A 19,046-nucleotide genomic window follows, 5' to 3' on the forward strand; every position below is an offset into this window, starting at 1 on the left:
ACTAAGCCTTTGTAAGCAAATAGTACACTTAAAAGCGCGGTGTCACATATTTTTAGTGTCACTATGAGTAGCCAAAAATGTATTTGTTTCAATGGAATCGTTAAAATAATGTTTTAACTTGGTTAACAATAACCCTAACAGTCTTCAGAAACCACTATTAATTATACTTAGCTGCGGATGGCAAGGATGGAAGTGGCGAGTTGCAACTTGACAAAATTGACAAATGTTTTCAAGTTATTCCTTTGTATTTTACAGACGTCGCTAAAAATTGATTATAGTTTGTTTTTCCTTGGAGAAAAACCTTAATATTTTCTTCCCGGTGTTGTAAAAACATGTTTCATGTTACAAAACAGGTTCTTTGTCAAATGCAGTGCGTGCAGTTTTGACCAAAATACAGTAAAATCGCCGTGACAGTGCCCCTTTAAAACGGCCTTCAAAAGAAATTTTTAAGGTTTTATTAATATATTGCTGTTTGTCTGAAAATTTGTATGTGAGGAGAAGCATTAAAACAGGGTCCCTGGGGTGGGAATCTGAAAATGCCAATATTCAAAAGTTTGAAGGCCCGGGGCCGGGGAAGGCTTGTCCTGGAGGACATTGAAGCTTTGAATTGATCGACGCATTAACCCATAGTACAAACGAAAGAACGTTAAGAACAAAATCAGTTTTGTCAATGAGTTTTCCATTTTCTGGAGAAACTGCAAAGCCTGGGGGGCACTCACCTTGATGTAGAACACCTTGACCAGCCCCACCAGCCACACCTTGTAGTTGCAGGCGTGTACACCACTGTTGCTTTAGTTGCATGGTAGGACTCAGTCTGGAAAGTTTGTCTGGAACAGACGTTCGTCCTAAAGAAAGACCACCAGGATAAAATATTATTTTCTGATGGCCTTCGCCTCCTTTAATTTTAACATTTTGACTGATCAGGTTAAACCGGTGCCATAACTCAGCTGGTTGAGCACTGCACCGGCATCACTTACAAGTGTTTATTTCATAAGATAAACACACGTATCCTATGTTACCAAAATTGTAAGTGTAAAAAGCAAGCTACAGGTCATGAAATAACAATACTTTTAATAAAATTAAGGAGCAAACTCGTATTTAAAAATTAAGCGGTTTACAAAAGAACTCATAAAACGCTTTGTGTTTACTTTGGGTTTCACAGCTGACTAAACAGTGTACACTATACTAGGAGATAAAAATAAATAAATAGATAAATAAGTAATAAATAAGTAAATAAATAAATAAATAATAATTGTTTGTAAAAGAGAAAATTATTTACATATCAAAACTTAAAATAGGTATCTACAATTTAAAATTGCTGTTCACAAGATTTATCTACACTACAATTCAATATTATAATAGCTCAATCATGGATGTTATAGTGGGCATTATACTATTAGCGAAAGGAAAAGAATCCATAGTTACAGGTAATTTATTCCAGGCTACTATTGAACTTGGGTAAAACGAATATTTGTAGACATTACAACTGGACTGGATGTGACAAATGGTGAATGCATTAGGGGCTCGAGAGATTCGATTCGTAATCAGTCAGCTCTCTTTCATTCATTTAGCCTGTCAGTCCGTTGGGCAGTCATTTTATTCATTCCGCCAGTCACTGAGTTTCTCGATCAGTCAGTTATTCAGTCAGTCTTCACTCACTCAATTCTTAAGTGATTCACTAAGCCATTCCTTCTGTTCTTTCAGTCAAATAGTTAGTCATTCAGTCGATTACAAGGCCACTCAGTCATTCGGTCACTCTGTCTGCCTGTCAGCTGTCATTTTTGTCTGTTTTTGAACATCTTGCAGATTTTGTTGCGCCCTTCAGTCACATGTAGGTTCCATAACTTGGCAACTCGTAATTCTCAGAAGCACCGATTTTCGCTACTTTTTTTCCGGGAATCCGTTTAGCCATGGAATTGTACAAAGGTCTCATTGTTTCATTGTGAGGCGCGGTGTTTATTAGTTTTCGCAGTCTATTTGCTGGGAAATTAAAGTTAAGTATACGCCAAAAAAAAAACTTCATTAGCCAAAGGCTTACTTCGACTGATTTCAAGGGGGACAAAGGGCGTCTCGACCAAATTATTACCAACTTTAAATAATAATTGCTTTCGTTTTCGTTCTATTTCGTAATCGCATCTCGCCTCAAAGAAAGGGTTACGCTTTACTCTCCGCATAACTAACTATACTCTGTGTAAGTCAGTCAGCCTTGGAAAATCCTTTCGCTTCTAATTTTTGTAAAAGAAAAACAACGCCTCTTTGTTTGCTGATTAATACCCTTGTTGGCAAGGTAACAAAACGGTCAAAACAAACTGATATAGTTCTAAAAATATTTAGCTGTGATAAATAATTCATGCCATTTTCACTTTCGATAATGTTTTGGAGCAGCGCATTGGTAATTAAGAATATTTCCGGATTGAAAACTCAATGAGATATGTATTTTAGTACTTTATACTCGACCCCACTAGCTTTTAGCTTTAACATTTATTAAGTAAAAATAAAGTTTACAAAAAAAAAAAAAAAAAAGAGAAAGAAAAAAGAAACCACGCTTTCCTATTTAGCTAACGTTAACAGTATTCCTGAGATAACAGAAGCCGGAAGTAGGTCTTCTCTTCCTCTTTCTAGAGCTCTAACACGAAGCATCTAAAATTATTAAAGAAATAAAAAACGCGCCGAGTGCATTGCTGAGTTATATAAGCACTTGGGACTTTTTAAGAACACTCGAGAAGTGCGAGAAGCATTCGCCGCGTTATCTCGTGTAAGGAAAAACTTGATGTTGATTCATTAAAATTCGCACTTGTCTGAGGAGTTGCGATTGTTTATATTTTTATAAAAAAAATAAAAAACTTGTTCCTCGTGCATTGTTGAGTTATATAAGCACTTGGGAATTTTTAAAAACACTCGAGAAGTGCAGCGAGGCACTCACCTACGGCTCGTGCCTCTCTGCATTTCTCTCGTGTTCTTAAAAATTCCCGCGTGCTTATATAACTCAACAATGCACTCGGCGCGTTTTTTATTTCTTTATTATAAAATAGCCAACATGAAAAAGTGATTCTGATTGGTCCAAGAGAATTCATTATATCTCCATAATGCAGGCAGCATACGTCACAATAGTGCATTATAGCGCAACATATACACGCAAGCTACGTCGCAAAAATTTGCCAAACGCAGAAAGCAAAAAAATCTGCCGGTCAGCCATTATGGCTGAGGAAATTCCCCACTTTAACCTCAACTTCGACTTTCTGTATACTCAAGCAAATGACAACGATATCAGGAATGAAAATGGTCAAAGAGGGGAAAAGGAGAAAAGGTTTCCTGACCTAACTGAAGAACAAAGAGACCAGCGTTTAGTTGACATAGAAACAAATTAAGCCACCAAAAGTTCAACCAACTGGGTTGTGAAAGTTTTTAAAGGTACGAGGGTACGCAAATAGACATATTATAGACCACCACAAATTGAAAGAAAAACTTTAAATTTAAACCTGTATTTATTTCATCAATAGAATCCTTTGTAAAAACAGAGTATTTTAATTAGTACACCGGAGCTGTTACTAAAGTGGCAAGTTTCAGTGTCAACAATAACATTGCACTTGATAAATTCAGTTAAAATGATTTAACGTGGGTTTTGTAACAAGGCATTTATGTAAAAACAGAAGTCTTTTGAAAAATATTTCAACTGATCCAAAACGAAGCTAAACGACCAATTTTTTCTTAGAATGGAGTGCTCAAAAAGTTCCACCCTTACCTGAACTTGAAGAAACGAATGAAAAACAGCTCGACGAAAGCCTTTCTCGGTTTTACACTGAAGCGAGAAACAAGAAAGGCGAAGAATACAGCAAATCGTCCTTAATTTCATTCAGAAATGCCATCCAAAGGTATCTGAACAACCCTCCGTTCATGAGAAATTTTAAGCTGAATTCAGCCGCCTTTACAAGTTCAAATCGCATGTTGAATGCCAAAATAAAAAGTCTCAAACAGCAAGGCAAAGAAAATGTTCAACATGAAGAGGCCATGCCAGTGGAGGATTTGAAGAAGTTGAAAGCCAGCCCTGTGTTAACTTTGAGCAATTCGTGGTCTCTATTAAGAAATGCCTGGTTCCACTCAGTGCTATACTGCTGTAGAAGAGGCTGTGAAGGGCAGCGAAGGTTGAAAGCGTCCAGTTTTTCCTTTGCCGTCGACGAACAAGGCAAGCGGTACGTCACGATGACACACGACGAGGTGACGAAAAACCACCAAGGTGGGCTTCAAGAAAAGTTTAGCTCTGAGAAATCGGCCCGAATGTACGAAACAGAGAGTGCAACAGATGGCTACAGAGCTCTACGCCTGTACATTTCTAAGCTAAACCCAAAGTGGGATGCCTTTTTTCAAGTTCCCAAGCGCGACTGGAGTGAATTGCACACGGCAAACAACATCTGGTACGAAAACCGACCTCTTGGCGTCAATACGCTCGGAAATATGATGAGAGAAATAAGTACAAAGGCCATGCTTTCCAAGGTCTACACAAACCACTGTGTTAGGGCCACAGCCATTACCTTGTGGTCTGAAGCCGGTTTGGCGGATCGCCACATCTACCACATTTCGGGTCACAGAAATCCGAACAGTCTACAGCACTATAATTCTAACCCTTCGTCTAGCCAGCTCAGAAAATGCAGCGATGTTTTGTCATCGGCTTTACAAGAGTCAAAGCAGCCAGCACAAGAGTCTCCACGACACTTTCAGCCTGTCAATCAGATTCATTCCGGAGAAATGTTAGCTACAGCCAGCCGTTCAACAACCTCCACCATCACACGCAATGGAATGCTCGGTGGCATGTTCAGCAGCTGTAATATCCATTCGATCTCGGTTCAAATAAACATGAATATGCCTCCAAGTACAAAGGAGTGAAGTGGTTCATATTTTTTCAAACTTTCTCTCTTATTTTACTTGAGAACTTTTTTACATAATAGTCGAAGCTGTTGAAGGTCATTTTGCTGTAAACAAATCCTGAGATGAAACGGGCAGCGTTTTCTTTTCAGTCACGTTTTGAGCCAATAGAAAAAACTAAGGCTTGTTGATGTAAGGAGAGAATAGAGGTTGATTGATTAAAATTTGCTCTCAAACAAGTGGTTATGCCTGATTTGTTAGTTAATATTTTATAAAAGAAATAAAAAAACTTGTTCCTCGTGCATTGTAAAAGAAAAAAAAACGCGCCGAGTGCATTGTTGAGTTATATAAGCACGCGGGAATTTTTAAGAACACGAGAGAAGTGCAGAGAGGCACGAGCCGTAGGCGAGTGCCTCGTTGCCCTTCTCGAGTGTTCTTAAAAATTCCCAAGTGCTTATATAACTCAACAATGCACGAGGAACAAGTTTTTTAAATATAAAATAAAATATAAAATATAATGCACTCTTGTGACGTATGCTGCGTGCTTTATGGAGATATAATGAATTCTCTTGGACCAATCAGAAACACTTTTTCATGTTGGCTATTTTATAATGGACTATACAACGCTACAATTCACACGCTGTACTTTTTCTAGATTGGTGCATCCAGACAACTAAAAATTACTACTCAAATGAAAGGTATTTAACGGTACTTTTGTCTTGGTTTTACCCTGCTAGCAGAACGTTTCTTTCGTGCAAGTCCTTTAGCATGTATGAAGTCGTTCGTGTCTCTGGTATTTCGCGTAGTCTTGCCTGAAAAGAAATGTTCTGCTAGCATTGTATTTTAGCTTTAGCTTTGAGTTTTGGTTTCTTCTTGCAATATTGCAACTAACCGCAGCATTGATAGTAATATCGTTGTGGCGAGAAAAGAGAAAGAACTGAAACCTAAGTTCATCAAAAAGAGAGATTAAGTTTCGACAAGACGTCTTCGTAGCATTAGCATTGAAATAAAATCAGATGCATTTCCATGTTTACCTCATAAAACCATAACGAAGCACAAAAAATTTGAAAACAGCTACATGACAAATATCTTACCCAAACTGGTTAAGATTCAAAGGATTTATGATCCTGTGACTGCTTCCTTGAATGCAGGAAATAAAGCAGACGAAGAGAAACAACATGACCAAGTTATATCTCGTCGAAATGTTGACACACAAGCAAACAATTTCAAATTAGACTCAATTGCTTCGCAGAAATATGAAATCTTTGCAGGAGTTGTTGTGTCTAATGTGCTACTAGAGTTGGAACGTGGCCTACAATATGAGACCCCCAATATACCAGGTCCCAAGATACGATCTCAGGCCCCGACATACGTGGCGTAAATTTCATTCCAGATCATTCCACACATCTTTCTCACCAGGAATAGACGAATCTTACCAGGCCCCAACATACGATCTCAGGCCCCGACATACCATATCAGGCCCCGACCTACCATAACAGGCCCCTACATTTACGTCTATTGTTTAGTCATGCTATGATGAAAACTGAACTTGGAATGCTTGTTAATCGAACGGTTTTTCTCCAACGTCTGAAATAATAAAATAATCTACACAAATAAAGCGCCCTCCTTCAGAACTGATCGAGCTGCTATTAAGGCGCACAATATTAATCCACGTCCCCTTGCTGACCTTCAAATCCTGTGCCATCTTTCATGTCTGCAAGTCACGCAAGCTTGTCAAAAACTGGCGCAGACTGTACGTAGTTCAGCCGAGGCTTGCGTAATTCATTGCAAATGAAAACAACGCCGCAAAATACTTCTTTTTTTATTCAAAGCTTGCGAGAAAAAAGTCTTTCGGTTGAGTACAAACTCTCTCTAGAAGCATTGTTCCGCTCGAATGCTCGTTTATTACTCGGGCCGTAAGGCGGCACGAGTTAAGGTATCGGTAACATTATCAAATTCTTTTTGATTTTTTGGGGTCGCGATGGGCCGAGAGATAAGACTTCGGGCCACGAGTTATTGTTTTCAATCTCGTTTTTTGTTCTCGGCTGGCACGAGTTAAGTTTTCGTCGCGTTATGAAATTCTTTAAATTCTCGGTCGCGTTCGCCGTGAGGAGTGTATACAATATACGAGTCAGCGAGGCATGCTAGGCATGAACAAAACATGCGAGGCATGCGAGGCATAAACAACCCCAACATAAACTGCTAACCGTTAAGCTAACCGAGGAGCTATTTAAGCTAACCTGAGTGCTATTTAAGCCAACCGGAGCGCTCTTTAGGCTTACCCGAGTGTTTTTTAGGCTAACCTGAGTACCTCACACGTCTGCCTTGCATGCCTCGCATGCCTTGCTGGCTCGCAGATTGTGCATCCCCGCCGTGAGGCGCCGAGTCTAAAGTTCACTACATGACGTGTCACATACAGGATGGCAGATGCAAGACACAAATGACTAAAAATAAGAGTTATTCCTCTAGAATTTATCAACTTTAACGGAAACGGCATTCGCTTACCCAGAGAGGCATTTTCTATTTCCAAGGCGAAGACTCTTAAACTTTATGCGATAAACAGATGCGAAGAAACTTAATCTGTTTATATGTCTATATTTATAGTGTCCTTTTTGCATCTTTTAACTTTCCAAGTTTTTCAACCATTCATATTTCATCATTCATAACTAGCACTTTAAAAATTCGAAAGGTTTTATCGTTTTTTTATTTACTTAGCTTTTTTTAGTTCCTCAAGGTTAGTTTTGTTTACCCGAAAATTTGGCGACTAAATTAGTCTATGACCCCGCGGGCCAAGACCTGCCAAGATAGATAAAGATGTCTCACGTTTACTAAAAAAAAAACAATCATATAGAAACGGTTTCTGTCTTCAAATAAAAGGTGAAAAACAAATGCTTTCCCCTGAATTTCATTCAAAAATATAAACAGCCAGCGAAACATTGAAAAACGTCCAAGGATAACGTACGCATGATGTGTAACGTTACTCTAAGTCATACTGGAAATTACGATCCGTCATTGACCCGGCGTCACATACATATCAGGGCCGTGCAAATGGCTTTTGTCTCTAAACGTCAGGTGAAAAAAAGCCTGACACAAAAGCATTGACTGGACGAGTATTCCGCCCACTCGATGACAATGACGCTTCGCCGTAAATAGAAGCCAATCCAAATAACTTCCGGTCATGCAACTGTCATGTCAGCGATGACCGCTGTGAGAGATATGAATTGAAGTTACACAGACAGCTCCATTGCAAAAGACTCTCCAAACAAAATATTGTCTGTTGAGCACCACTGAGCAGAATTCGCGACTAAATACAGCTTTATTACAGGAGGAAAATACAAATCTCACAATTCAGGATGGCAAGAAGTGATGACAAAAACGCAGCCGTAGCTAATCAAAAGATAAATAGCCGTGATAAGAAACACAAGATCTCAGCTACGAAAACAAATAGGCGGCCGGATAAAGATTATTAAACAGTTCAAATCCTAACAAGAGAGGCTGTACTGTCACCGGACGCACTGAAACAAGCCAAACGTACCAAACCCAAATAAAATGCCTCAACGGGTATAAGAACGACGGTTGCTCAACAGGCGATAAACGCAGCACTCGTAACCCAGAAATGACAGAAATGACCTTTGATATCAAAATACAAACATGCGACAGTTGCATTGTTTAGTCTATCATGATAATTTTTGTTTCCGGCCGTGTGACGTAACCTTTTGTGTTTCGTCCAATCAGCGCCAACGTCCAAAATTCGGACTTTCGACACCAACTTCTGAAAGGTTTTGTGTCAGGCCTTCCTTTCCTCTTCTCCCCCTCCCCCTCCCCCTCCCCTTAGAAAGGCCTGATACTCAGGCTAGGTGAAAACGTAAGGATTAAAGCCCGGGATTATAAAAAACATTCGTATGACAAATGCCGTTTTCCCCTGTATTTCATTCTGACTGCAAGAAATGCAGTTCTATCTGGTGGTTACTTATTGCCTCACTATATCACCGTATCTAGTCTATCTACTATTTGGAAGAATTAGCTATGCTGGAGGTTATCATTGCTAAAAGATTGTAGGCTTACGCACCACGCAGTCAAATATAGCCCGAGTTTAAGCTGAAAACAGCTTCTTGTTACGCGGGATGCCCTGAGGGGCATACCGTGTCTTAAAACGGGTCGATTTCTTTTACACGGGATGCCCTGAAGGGGCATACCGTGTCTAAAAACGGGTCGATTTCTTTTTACACGGAATGCCCGTAGGGCAGGCCGTGTCTAGGTTTGGGTCGGGTTTCTTTTTTTTACGCGGGTAACCCTGAGGGGGCATACCGTGTCAAAAAACGGGTCGATTTCTTTTTACGCGGGATGCCCTGAGGGGGCATAACACAAGGGAAACAACATAACGCGATCGTCGTGACTCAAACTATTCCATTAGCAAGGATAGTTTTATCAATCGGCGAAGCATACAGGTGGAATAAATGAATCAGCCCCAGCATCACGCGTAATGCCAGTATAGCTGGCATCTTGTTTTTTTTTTTTTCTTCGTCGTAGCCACAAATCGGTACATTAATTTATTCATTAAACTCTCCCCTCTCCTACTCGGGATGTATTGCTCTGATTGTCTTCAACAACAGCAGGCCAATCAAAATCCATTCTTGTGGCTTATATCGCGAGGGAGGGGACCAACTCACCCCTACCTGTGTGACGTCAACGCATCATTTGATATATTTATTAAAAACCGATTAAATTGCACCGCCATATTGTTAAAATGTTGTGGACTCAAGTGTAACGTTTTCAAACGGAAATTTCACCATTTTGAAGCGGTGAATCGAAAGAATAACTTCTAAGAAGCACCCGACATTTAAAACAGTGGAAATTGGTGAGTTCCTGGCGAAGGAATCGTGCTTTGTTTGACAGTCTTAGACCACGATGCGAGACTGAAAAGAGGTCATTGAGAAGCTTACATTCTCGTAATGGAATTTCACAAATTTCCGTAGCCTCCCACGCAGACGTTCTTGGGGGTTCGTCACGCGTTCCTGCCCTAAGAACTTCTGCGTAGGAGGCTAAAATTTCCGGTGATAGTCTGAGTCGCGTAACATAAGGGAAACAACGTAACGCGATCGTCGTGACTCAAACTATTCCATTAGCAAGGATTGTTTTATTAATCGGCGAAGCATACAGTTGGAATAAATGAATCAGCCCCAGCATCACGCGTAATGCCAGAATAGCAGGCATCTTGTTCTTCATCGTAGCTACAAATCTGCACATTAAGTTATGTATTAAAATATGTCCTCCCCTAGTAGGGATATATTGTTCTGATTGCCTTCAACAGAAGTCCATTATTTAGGCGCATATCACGAGAGAGGGGACCCACTCATCCCTTCCTGTGTGACGTCAAATCATCATTTGATTTATTCATTAAACCTACATTAAATTCTGCCCTCTCCCAGAAGGGATCTATTGTTCTGATTGTCTTCAACAAAAATGGCCCATTGAAATCCATTATCGGCGCGTATATCACCACGGAGGGGACCCAGTCATCTCTACCTGTGTTACGTCAAAGCAAATCATCATTTGGAAAAGTTGTTTTCGTTCAATGGCGGCCACATGTCTGAATTTAAGACTCTGATCTGCCGTTTTCAAAAAGAAGACAAACCTTTTTCAAGCGGCAAATCGAAATAATAACTTTTAGGTAGTACTTGACGGTTGAAACGGTGGAAATTGGGAGAGTTCACAGCGAAGAAACTACGCTTTCGCAAGCAGATTTAAAGCAAAGGAAGCCAGACCAGTTCAGCGGGGTCATGACGTTATTGCAGAGTTATTCCCGGTATGATTCCCAGTAACACAACAATAAAATATCACGCAGTCTCTCTGAATAGAACCATTCAATTATTTCAATTGCGAAGTGAGGATAGTTTTTAAATATCTGCGAAACATATCATAGGGAATAAATGGGGTACATTAAGCATTCCGTGCAATGCCGATTAAGGGTATCTTGTTTTTTTTTTCTTCGTAGTAGCTACAAATCTGCACATTAATTTATTCATTAAACTCTCCCCTCTCCTACTCGGGATGTATTGTTCTGATTGTCTTCAACAAAAGCAAGCCAATCAAAATGCTTTTTTTGTCGCTTATATCGCGAAGGAGGGGACCCACTTACCCCTACCTGTGTGACGTCAAAGCATCATTTGATTTATTGATCAAAACTGGATTAAATTGTGGATTAAATTGTTAACATGTTGTAGACTGAAGTGTGCCGTTTTCAAAAATTTCTTAGACCACGATGGGAGACTGAAAGGAGGTCACTGAGAAGCTTACGTTATCGTAATGAAATTTCCAAAATTTCCGGTGAGACCTTTAGTAGCATAACGCAAGGGAAACAACGTAACGCGATCTTCGTGACTCAAACTATTGCATTAGCAAGGATAGTTTTATCAATCAGCGAAGGATACAATTGAATTAGCTCCAGCATCTCGCGTAAATGCCAGTATAGGCATCTTGTTTTTCTTCGTCTTAGCCACAAATCGGTACATTAATTTATTCATTAAACTCTCCCCTCTCCTACTCGGGATGTATTGTTCTGATTGTCTTCAACAAAAGCAGGCCAATCAAAATCCATTCTTGTCGCGTATTTCGCGAGGGAGATGACCCACTCACCCCTACTTGTGTGACGTCAAAGCATCATTTGATTTATTCATTAATCTCGCATTAAATTTGTGGCGCCATATTGTTAACATGTTGTGGACTCAAGTGTGCCGTTTTAAAACAGAAAATTAACCATTTTGAAGCGGTAAATCGAAAGAATAACTTCTAAGGAGCACTCGACCTTTAAAACGGTGGAAATTAGAGGGTTTCTGGCGAAGGTATCGTGCTTTGTTTGACAGTTCTAGAACACGATGGGACTTGAGAAGAGGTCATTGATACGCTTACGTTACCGTTATGCAATTTCCGAAATTTCCGGTAGAACCTTAGTAGCGTAACACAAGGAAAACAACATAACGCAATCTTCGTGACTCAAACTATTCCATTAGCAAGGATAGTTTTATCAATTTGCAAAGCATACAATTGGAATAAATGAATCAGACACAGCATCACGCGTACATGCTAGTAAAGGCATCTTGTTTATATCTACTTCGTCGCGAAATATTTTTGAACATATTCAGTGGTGAGGTGAATAACCCGGGTGCTTACAAATCCGCCTGAAGAATTGTCTCGCTCACTTCTACGAAAAAAATGATGTTCATTCAAAACTTCTACGTACGCTCCCCTTGGAAGTTATAAGAGATAATGTATTCCCAAACACGCATTTAAACACAAAATAGCTTTTACTGATAACATGCCTTTAAATGATAAGTTGCACAGCCCTTTTAACGTTAAATCAAACCTAACCCTAACCAAACCCTAACCCTAAACTCCAAAAAAAAACCAAAAAACCGGTACCTGCCCGTATTGCTCTCTTCTTCTTAATATTAAATTAATGTGTACTCAAATTCATTTTAACCCATCATGTCAACATATAGAAGTACAAATCATTTTACAGACAAATCTCTTTACACACGGGAACTTAAACTTTCGGTAATACAGCTCAATATTTTACAATTAAAATTCAAAATTCAAGCGTTCTGTGATTCAACATTTCCCTCAATAAGATTCACACCTTTTTCTCCTTTTACCTATAAGATACATTTATAACGCGACAACAAACAAACAAAGGTGAGTATTCATGGTCGAGACTAATACCATTTTAGTTTGAAAAGGCGAGCGCACTAGGGGAAAGTGTCTAAACAACCGAGGGGGGATCTAGTCATTACTTTGAGTGGGAGAGGAGGAGGAGGTAGATACTCCCGCTCCTCTCAGTAGTTTACACACCTCCCCAGGTTGCGCTCGCCTTTACAAACCAGGATTGCGGGAGTTCGATAGAAGCATACGAATCTCGGAAATCCCACAGAAAAATAGGGGACTGTGAACAGTCTATTGCCCAGCAGGTACCCGCTAAATGCTTAATAATTAGATAAAAATTTTTGTGCGATATTTTCTGGGACAGCCGGCTACAAAAATTGGTGTTTGCAGTATACATTTGATCTGGATATCTCTAACCAATTGCCATTAGCTTAGTCGTGCTGTCATTGCGAAGTTTTGGAAGTCGCTCCCCCCCTCCCTCCCTCCACCAAATTAAGATAGCCACCCAAGTAATTCAGACTTCATTCACAGTATAACATCACAACATTTCATGCATTGAGACGGGGAGGTATTTTGTGTTGAGTTTTGGAAATCGTCCCGACCGAGTTTTTGCTAGGATTGTAACGTGAACGTCTGTAACTTTACATGGGTTTATTTTGGTTTTTTTGGTTTTCGTTTTCAACCTTCCCAGTCATCGAGTGGATGTGTATACATGCCGAATACACTTGCACAAAACGCTGAGCAGTAACCAGGATGCCCATCGTCAGAAGATTCCTAATAAAATCTTAGGCTCTTCCCTGACTTCCCACAACGCATATATCCAGGGGCATCCTTGTACAATGTATTACACCCAAGACATTTTCGGATGTCGTACATAACAAAATATTGGTCTTTCAATTCTTGTGACGCTGCACTGGCCAGTTATGCACTGTTGCAAGCCACCTGAAATGAATCCGTCGTCTGAAAATTTCGTCAGTTACGATGATTTGCCACTTCCGGCACACCAAGCTTAAAACTGCAATGGCAGCATCTCCTTCACTGAACCAGACAAACTGAAAAATCTCTTCTAGAACTTCGTCCGGCAGGCAATTAATGTCTAAAGGGAAAATGTTTGGAATTAACATAAGGCGTAAAGCTTTACAACTTTCTTTGGAGATAGCTTTGAAGTAACCCCTCGTGTGTTGAGTATGTAAATCCAAACGGCATTTATTGGCCACATTTTTGTAAAGGGGACGTAATAATCAACTGTGACTTCCGATACTTCTGAGACGACTCATTTAAAGGGTACACTGTTTTTAATTGACCAAGATATACCTAAACGACGGTTTGCACATCTAATGGATGTGGAAAGCAGCACATCAGTCCACATATGTTTTTTTCTTCACTTATGATAACCTTTTCGTTTTCAAATTGAACAACTCGGAATAGACTTATGAAATCTTCCAATTGATACTTACTGTCAGTCTTGCTGCCTCCATCACTTCTTACACCGGCATCTCGCGCTTACTAAAAGAAACAGCACACAATAAGAATTGTTGACCGTGATTGTGTGTGATTAATGGGAAAGACAATGTTTAGCATGGCGGTCAAGGACCCACTCTCCTGATCTGAACTTTCTCTGAAAAAATCAACGCAGAAACCACCTTTTTAGTACTACTAACATAGATTCACTCTGAAGAATTAATACTCTATGTTCTTTATATGCTAATTGCACATTTACGTACCCTTAGTTTAGATTTCCTTCTGAGCTTTGCCTTGCTGCGATTGGTTGTCAATTTCTGCGTTATTTTTATCTGTCCTTCTTTTTGGTTTTACATCACAGTCTCCGCCGGCTTCTCTTCGTTTCCGTTGCTTGCAATCGCTATTCAAATTGATAGAATTTTTAGTTACAAAAATACGGGGTTTGTCATATTACGTCTTATCATAATGATTTTGAAACCATTTCATCTTGCAAATGTAATAAAATTTCAGTGGTACACCTACCTTTGTGTTAACTGACTAATACATTCGTCAGTGTGGAGTAACACATGACCTATATACAACCGGAGCTCCTCACAATCTCTCTATTAACAAAAAATGTGCGATACTGTAGTGATCCTGTTAGTTGGGATATGCAAAAATTAGACTTGTAGCTTGCCGCTTACGTTTACAGTTACAGTAGAAAATACCAATACCTGTGAAAAATTGGGCCTCCATTCCTCTGCAATGCATTCTGCCATCTGTTGATATGAGATGGATCAAAGTATCAATGAAGTGGTTGTCCATTCACAACAACCTCCCAAAATCACTTTTCCATACACAGGTTTTCTCAGTATGTTTTAATGAATATATCTACAGGTAACATAGTTACTAAAAAAGTACTCTTCCAACCTTAAGCATGAACACCCCACAGCTTTTGCCATCTTCTTGTACCGAGTGATCAATGTTGACGTCCTTCCAAAATGTGTGGTCCTGGACCGTTTCGTCTTGGAGACGGCAATTTAAAACAACCTACGAGAAAGCATGACTTAGTTTCGTATGCGCGCTAAGTTATTAAGTATATGCAGACACTGTAGTGTAGCAGTATAAACACAACTAATAAACACAGATCTTACCTGAATTTTCGGCTAAATTCTGAGCAATCTTGCGAACAGTTGCCAATAGGGTCATAGTAGATAATTTCTTTTGTTCTCATATCTACACCCTATCCAAAAAAAAGGTTCGTAATAAGCTGATGAAAAACATACTTTATTTCACTGCAAGACAAATTTAAAGTCCACCAGTGTTTCTAAGCGTCCATGCCATCGTCTGAATCAGCCGTCTCAAGGTGAAACTCCACATCTTCTTAAGGGGTGTTTGCTTTTGAGTGGAGATACTCTTTTGACAGGGGGGGGGGGTTCATAGAGATGAGCATGCCATTGGAAGAAGGGAGGAGGGGTAATAGACGGTATAAGATTGTTGTTTACAAATTGATGGGCCCTTTCTGACCGAGGGGGACTACAATCGAGGGGGGGGGGGGGTGAGGGGCGTTTATAGCCTCCATTTTAGGGTACATACATCTTGCTGCTGAAAAATTGACAACTTACCGAGTAAATGAGGATCTTGCAAGAAATAATTTTGCTAAAGTGAGTTAAACGCTAAACTATAAGGAGGTAGCCTACCCCTAAACACCAATGAGATTGTCCTCTGTTAATTGGCAGCAAAAGCAGGTCCACTTCTTCCAAAGGACCCTTGAGCAGAAATACAAAAAAAATATATCTATTTTTATGCAATAAAAGTGTAATATGCAGCCTGGCCTGCAGGAAAATGTCCCTTCGTTGTGTTGAGCAGAATCATTGCAATTCCAGTATATGTGTATAAAACGGAAGAAGCAAGACGTCGACAAGCATCCTGTTTCTTCCCTTTTCCGCGCTTATGGGAGGCGGCGTGGCTCTGTGTTTGGTACGCCACTCTTGTAAACCGAAGTTCCCGGGATAAAGCGCTGTTCTAATTACTTGGATTTGCTATCATTGTGGCCTCGTTTTCAAATCTAAGGTGGTGCTATGTAAAAAGCCAAATGGTTTGCCCACCTGCCAAATGGGGAGCATAAGAAATGTTATGGCTGACTTGTGCTAATTTTTCAGTAATTTATGTAGAGTCCCCAAATATTACTGCTTTGCTTATTGCTTATAGAGTAGTGCAACCACGGTAGCGTTTAGAAGTTCAGGCTAATCCTTCCCCTTTCCGCGGGTTGTCGCCTTACCTTTGATTTCCGCAGTGTTGATAGATTTCCTCCTTGTTTGATTAAGGTTTCCAATCTCGCCCAAAAGAATGAGTCCAAAGTGGTTACTTTTCTACCACTCTATGAAACCAACTAAAAACAAATAAGTTGCTGCATTGTTCCAGGAAAATATTACATGTTACATGTTGTTAGTTTTCCTAACAACTGAAAATGTGTAGCTCTAGATGGCAGGTAGTTAGTGGTCATCTGGACAGGGAGAAAAAAGCATTCAGCGCTTAACCCTGTGAGATATTCTTCCTCGATGTATGCCATTAAATAGTTGAAAACCTGGTAAAAACGAAAGAAAGAAAGATTACCCTTTGCTTCTTCTTCTTCTACTGAAGTTAACCCTCCCCCGCCCACCAATAGAAAGCTGGTATTGGTTTCAATTTACTTAGATTTCTTCTTATGTCTTACAAATAATGTTTAATGACAAACCTAATAATTTTACCTCATCATTCAGCCAACCATGCCGTGGGTGGATTGTGTTGAAACTGCGTGCTGTTATGGGAATATTGTATCGCCATACCAAAATCTCGTCAGCTTTGCTCTTCTGGTATGATTTCCATTTCACCATCACCTAAAACAAGAGGAATTGTGTCAAATACAGTTGGTTTACGCAACACGACCTGACATTATTACGAACAAATAATCAAACCAGTATCTGTCAATCGCTAACAAATACCAAACTATAACATTGCTAAGATTGCTCCAAAAGATATTTGTACAATGCAAGCTTTAAATCTTTTATTATTCAATATTAAGTGAACTTGTCAGTCTTGCAGGTGATGAGTTTAATGGAGTAACTGCTCCATCAATAATGTCGGCTCTCCTTCGTTTGAATTGCGTGGCGTGGCTATCAACCGTATTCTTATTTGTGGTTTCTTGACTCTTAAGTGAACTAAGGAACGATTGACGAATCTATTAGTAGCAAAGACTCCTTGCAGCGAACCGCTTTGCATATATATTTATGCTAGAACGCCGTCTATGCACTAAATAATCCTACTGCCGATGACGGAAACCAGTTTTAGTTGCATACCGTACACTTTATTCACAGTTCCAACGTTTACAAATCATATTTACATTTATTGTATATTTGCAATTTTTTTTACATACAGATCTTTAGTCACATTTACTCACGTGTAGTCTTATAAACGTTTTCTTTAATTGTATGAGTTATGTAAATATTTTACGTATATACTTCGTGTAACAAATTTATCACATGGGTCCTACTTTCTCTCTGCATTTAGACGACACTGCATCACTGTGAGAGGAATGTCCTGTGCCAACATTACCTCGGGTTTCTGCGAAATAAATTTTTGATTAGTAGTTGAACGCCATCTCAATTCCATGTCGTTGGTCATAATTTGTCTTGCGTTTGAAAAAAACGAGAGGACTGTTGTTTTGTTGTTTAAATACCTCGAATATCCACATTGCTGAGATTAGGGGCATCTTACTCGGCCTCCATTATATGTTCTGTGAAAAAGGAATATTTGTATGGTTAAAGCTTTTCAATGAAACCAATGGAGGCTTCATGGACTGGTGACGAAGTTGAAAAACGTTTACCTTCTCTAACTTCCTTGCTTGTCTCATCGTTGCTGACATTCTGGTCACAAGGCTCTATAATATAAGATCAGATACTATTATACCTGTACGTGCAAAACACAATATTTTCCCTTTTTTTTCCCTTTTATAATCAACTCTTCTAACTTTTTGTTGGAACACCACACAGCGTGATTTGGTGTTCTGGGCCTATGCCTTAATTATTTTAAGATTTCCGCTTCTGATAGGCACAAGACCTATTTCCCGCTTTTATGTTTTCATATCCCAATATCAATATCATATCAATAGCATTCTCCTTGTTCTTCTTCTTCTTCTTGTTATTGTTTTTGTTATTTTCTGTTGGCATACCTTGGAAGTTGGGCGCTACGCTTCTCATTGGTTCCAGACTAATATAGTGATTCTCGCTGAGGTGGCCCAGTAGTAGTGGTTCTCCTTCTTGATTATCTACCTCGACTATCACCTCGTGGCAGTCGGTGTCTAGGCTTGTAACCACTCTTATTGTTCTCCCAAGGGCATGAGCCAGTGCAACGAGAACGATATGGTCTCCTCATGTTCCATCCTTACTCATGCTTTCCAAATAAGAAGCCAAGTCGTTGTTTGGAACAAAGGAAGAGATGTTGTCATCAAAAATCTAAAACTAGAAAATTAAGGATCATGAGTTGGTTGCAAGGTTGGATGTCCAGGATTGAGCATATTATGCTTCAAACGCAGCGTAAACATTTTGCAAACACAAATCATTCATCATATGTGATTGTAAGGATATCCTCTCTTCTAACTACCGCTAATGCCTGCCACTAGATAACTGTAATATTCAGTAAAGTATTTATAAAATTGTAGCGGTCCCCAGCCACTTACGCCGTTCGAGCCATTTTTCAACGTTTCTACAGCAATTCGCCTCAGGCTGGTGTGACTGTAGTCCGATTCTCCGACACGTTTCATCTGATCAGCAACAGCGTGAAACAAGCAATTTCCGTCATTGGGTATATTATCTCTCATTTGAAGACCAGAGCTGTGGATGTGTTGGAGCAATCGAGCTTCGTTTTCTTGGAGAGCTTTGTTCTCTGTGATGGATTGCTTTCTGACCTCCCGCATGTCATGGAGAAATCACTGAGAGGAACCCTAAGGGAAGTTACAAGAGAGGAAATGTTTTAATGTCGTCCGCGGTAATTGACGTACCTAACGCACACTGTATTATTTTGAATATGGAACCTATAATACAATCAGA

At 39.7% G+C, this 19,046-nt stretch overlaps 2 protein-coding genes and 1 long non-coding RNA gene across 9 annotated transcripts in view; all 3 read right to left on the bottom strand.

Annotated features, from left to right (window-relative positions):
* The window catches only part of LOC146450651 (uncharacterized), a 35,671-nt gene extending 29,482 nt beyond the window's left edge, over positions 1–6,189 (bottom strand). For 2 of the 4 annotated variants that reach the window (XM_085100148.1, XM_085100147.1), the window contains exons 1-2: positions 5,955–6,189; positions 720–845 (exon numbers count right to left, since the gene is read on the bottom strand). In XM_085100148.1, the coding sequence (XP_084956274.1) occupies positions 720–845; positions 5,955–6,040 (212 nt within the window). In that variant the 5' untranslated portion in view covers positions 6,041–6,189. Of the gene's footprint in view, positions 1–719; positions 846–3,742; positions 3,852–5,954 lie in introns of those variants that run through there. The other 2 variants (XM_085100149.1, XM_085100150.1) reach the window with 2 other exon arrangements.
* A 7,010-nt stretch (positions 6,190–13,199) lies between these two features.
* Positions 13,200–14,308, bottom strand: LOC146450652 (uncharacterized). The gene is made up of 3 exons (XR_014860252.1): positions 14,244–14,308; positions 13,977–14,025; positions 13,200–13,615 (listed from the first exon to the last, which is right to left on the bottom strand). It is a non-coding gene; the product is annotated as an uncharacterized LOC146450652 (long non-coding RNA).
* A 1,367-nt stretch (positions 14,309–15,675) lies between these two features.
* Positions 15,676–19,035, bottom strand: LOC146450653 (uncharacterized). Of its 4 annotated transcripts, XM_085100164.1 has the most exons (7): positions 18,677–19,035; positions 18,170–18,452; positions 17,825–17,878; positions 17,678–17,734; positions 17,492–17,562; positions 16,710–16,838; positions 15,676–15,728 (listed from the first exon to the last, which is right to left on the bottom strand). In XM_085100164.1, exons 1-2 carry the CDS (start codon positions 18,911–18,913, stop codon positions 18,369–18,371), a joined length of 321 nt encoding a protein of 106 aa, XP_084956290.1. In that variant the 5' UTR covers positions 18,914–19,035; the 3' UTR covers positions 15,676–15,728; positions 16,710–16,838; positions 17,492–17,562; positions 17,678–17,734; positions 17,825–17,878; positions 18,170–18,368. The 4 variants fall into 4 exon arrangements, 3 of the variants coding, with proteins under 3 accessions (XP_084956290.1, XP_084956289.1, XP_084956288.1); XM_085100163.1 differs by lacking the exons at positions 15,676–15,728; positions 16,710–16,838 and having other exon boundaries at positions 17,299–17,734; XR_014860253.1 differs by lacking the exons at positions 15,676–15,728; positions 16,710–16,838 and having other exon boundaries at positions 17,299–17,878; positions 18,170–18,458.
* Positions 19,036–19,046: the final 11 nt, after the last annotated feature.

Source organism: Pavona decussata, unplaced genomic scaffold (assembly GCF_977016875.1).
Source record: "Pavona decussata unplaced genomic scaffold, jaPavDecu1.1 SCAFFOLD_437, whole genome shotgun sequence".
NCBI lineage: Eukaryota > Metazoa > Cnidaria > Anthozoa > Scleractinia > Agariciidae > Pavona > Pavona decussata.

Coding starts and splice junctions, on each gene's coding strand:
- LOC146450653 (XM_085100164.1), bottom strand. CDS start 18,913: ATGCGGGAGGTCAGAAAGCAATCCATCACAGAGAACAAAGCTCTCCAA. Junction 18,453..18,676: donor TGAAAAATGGCTCGAACGGC/GTAAGTGGCTGG, acceptor TTCTAGTTTTAG/ATTTTTGATGACAACATCTC.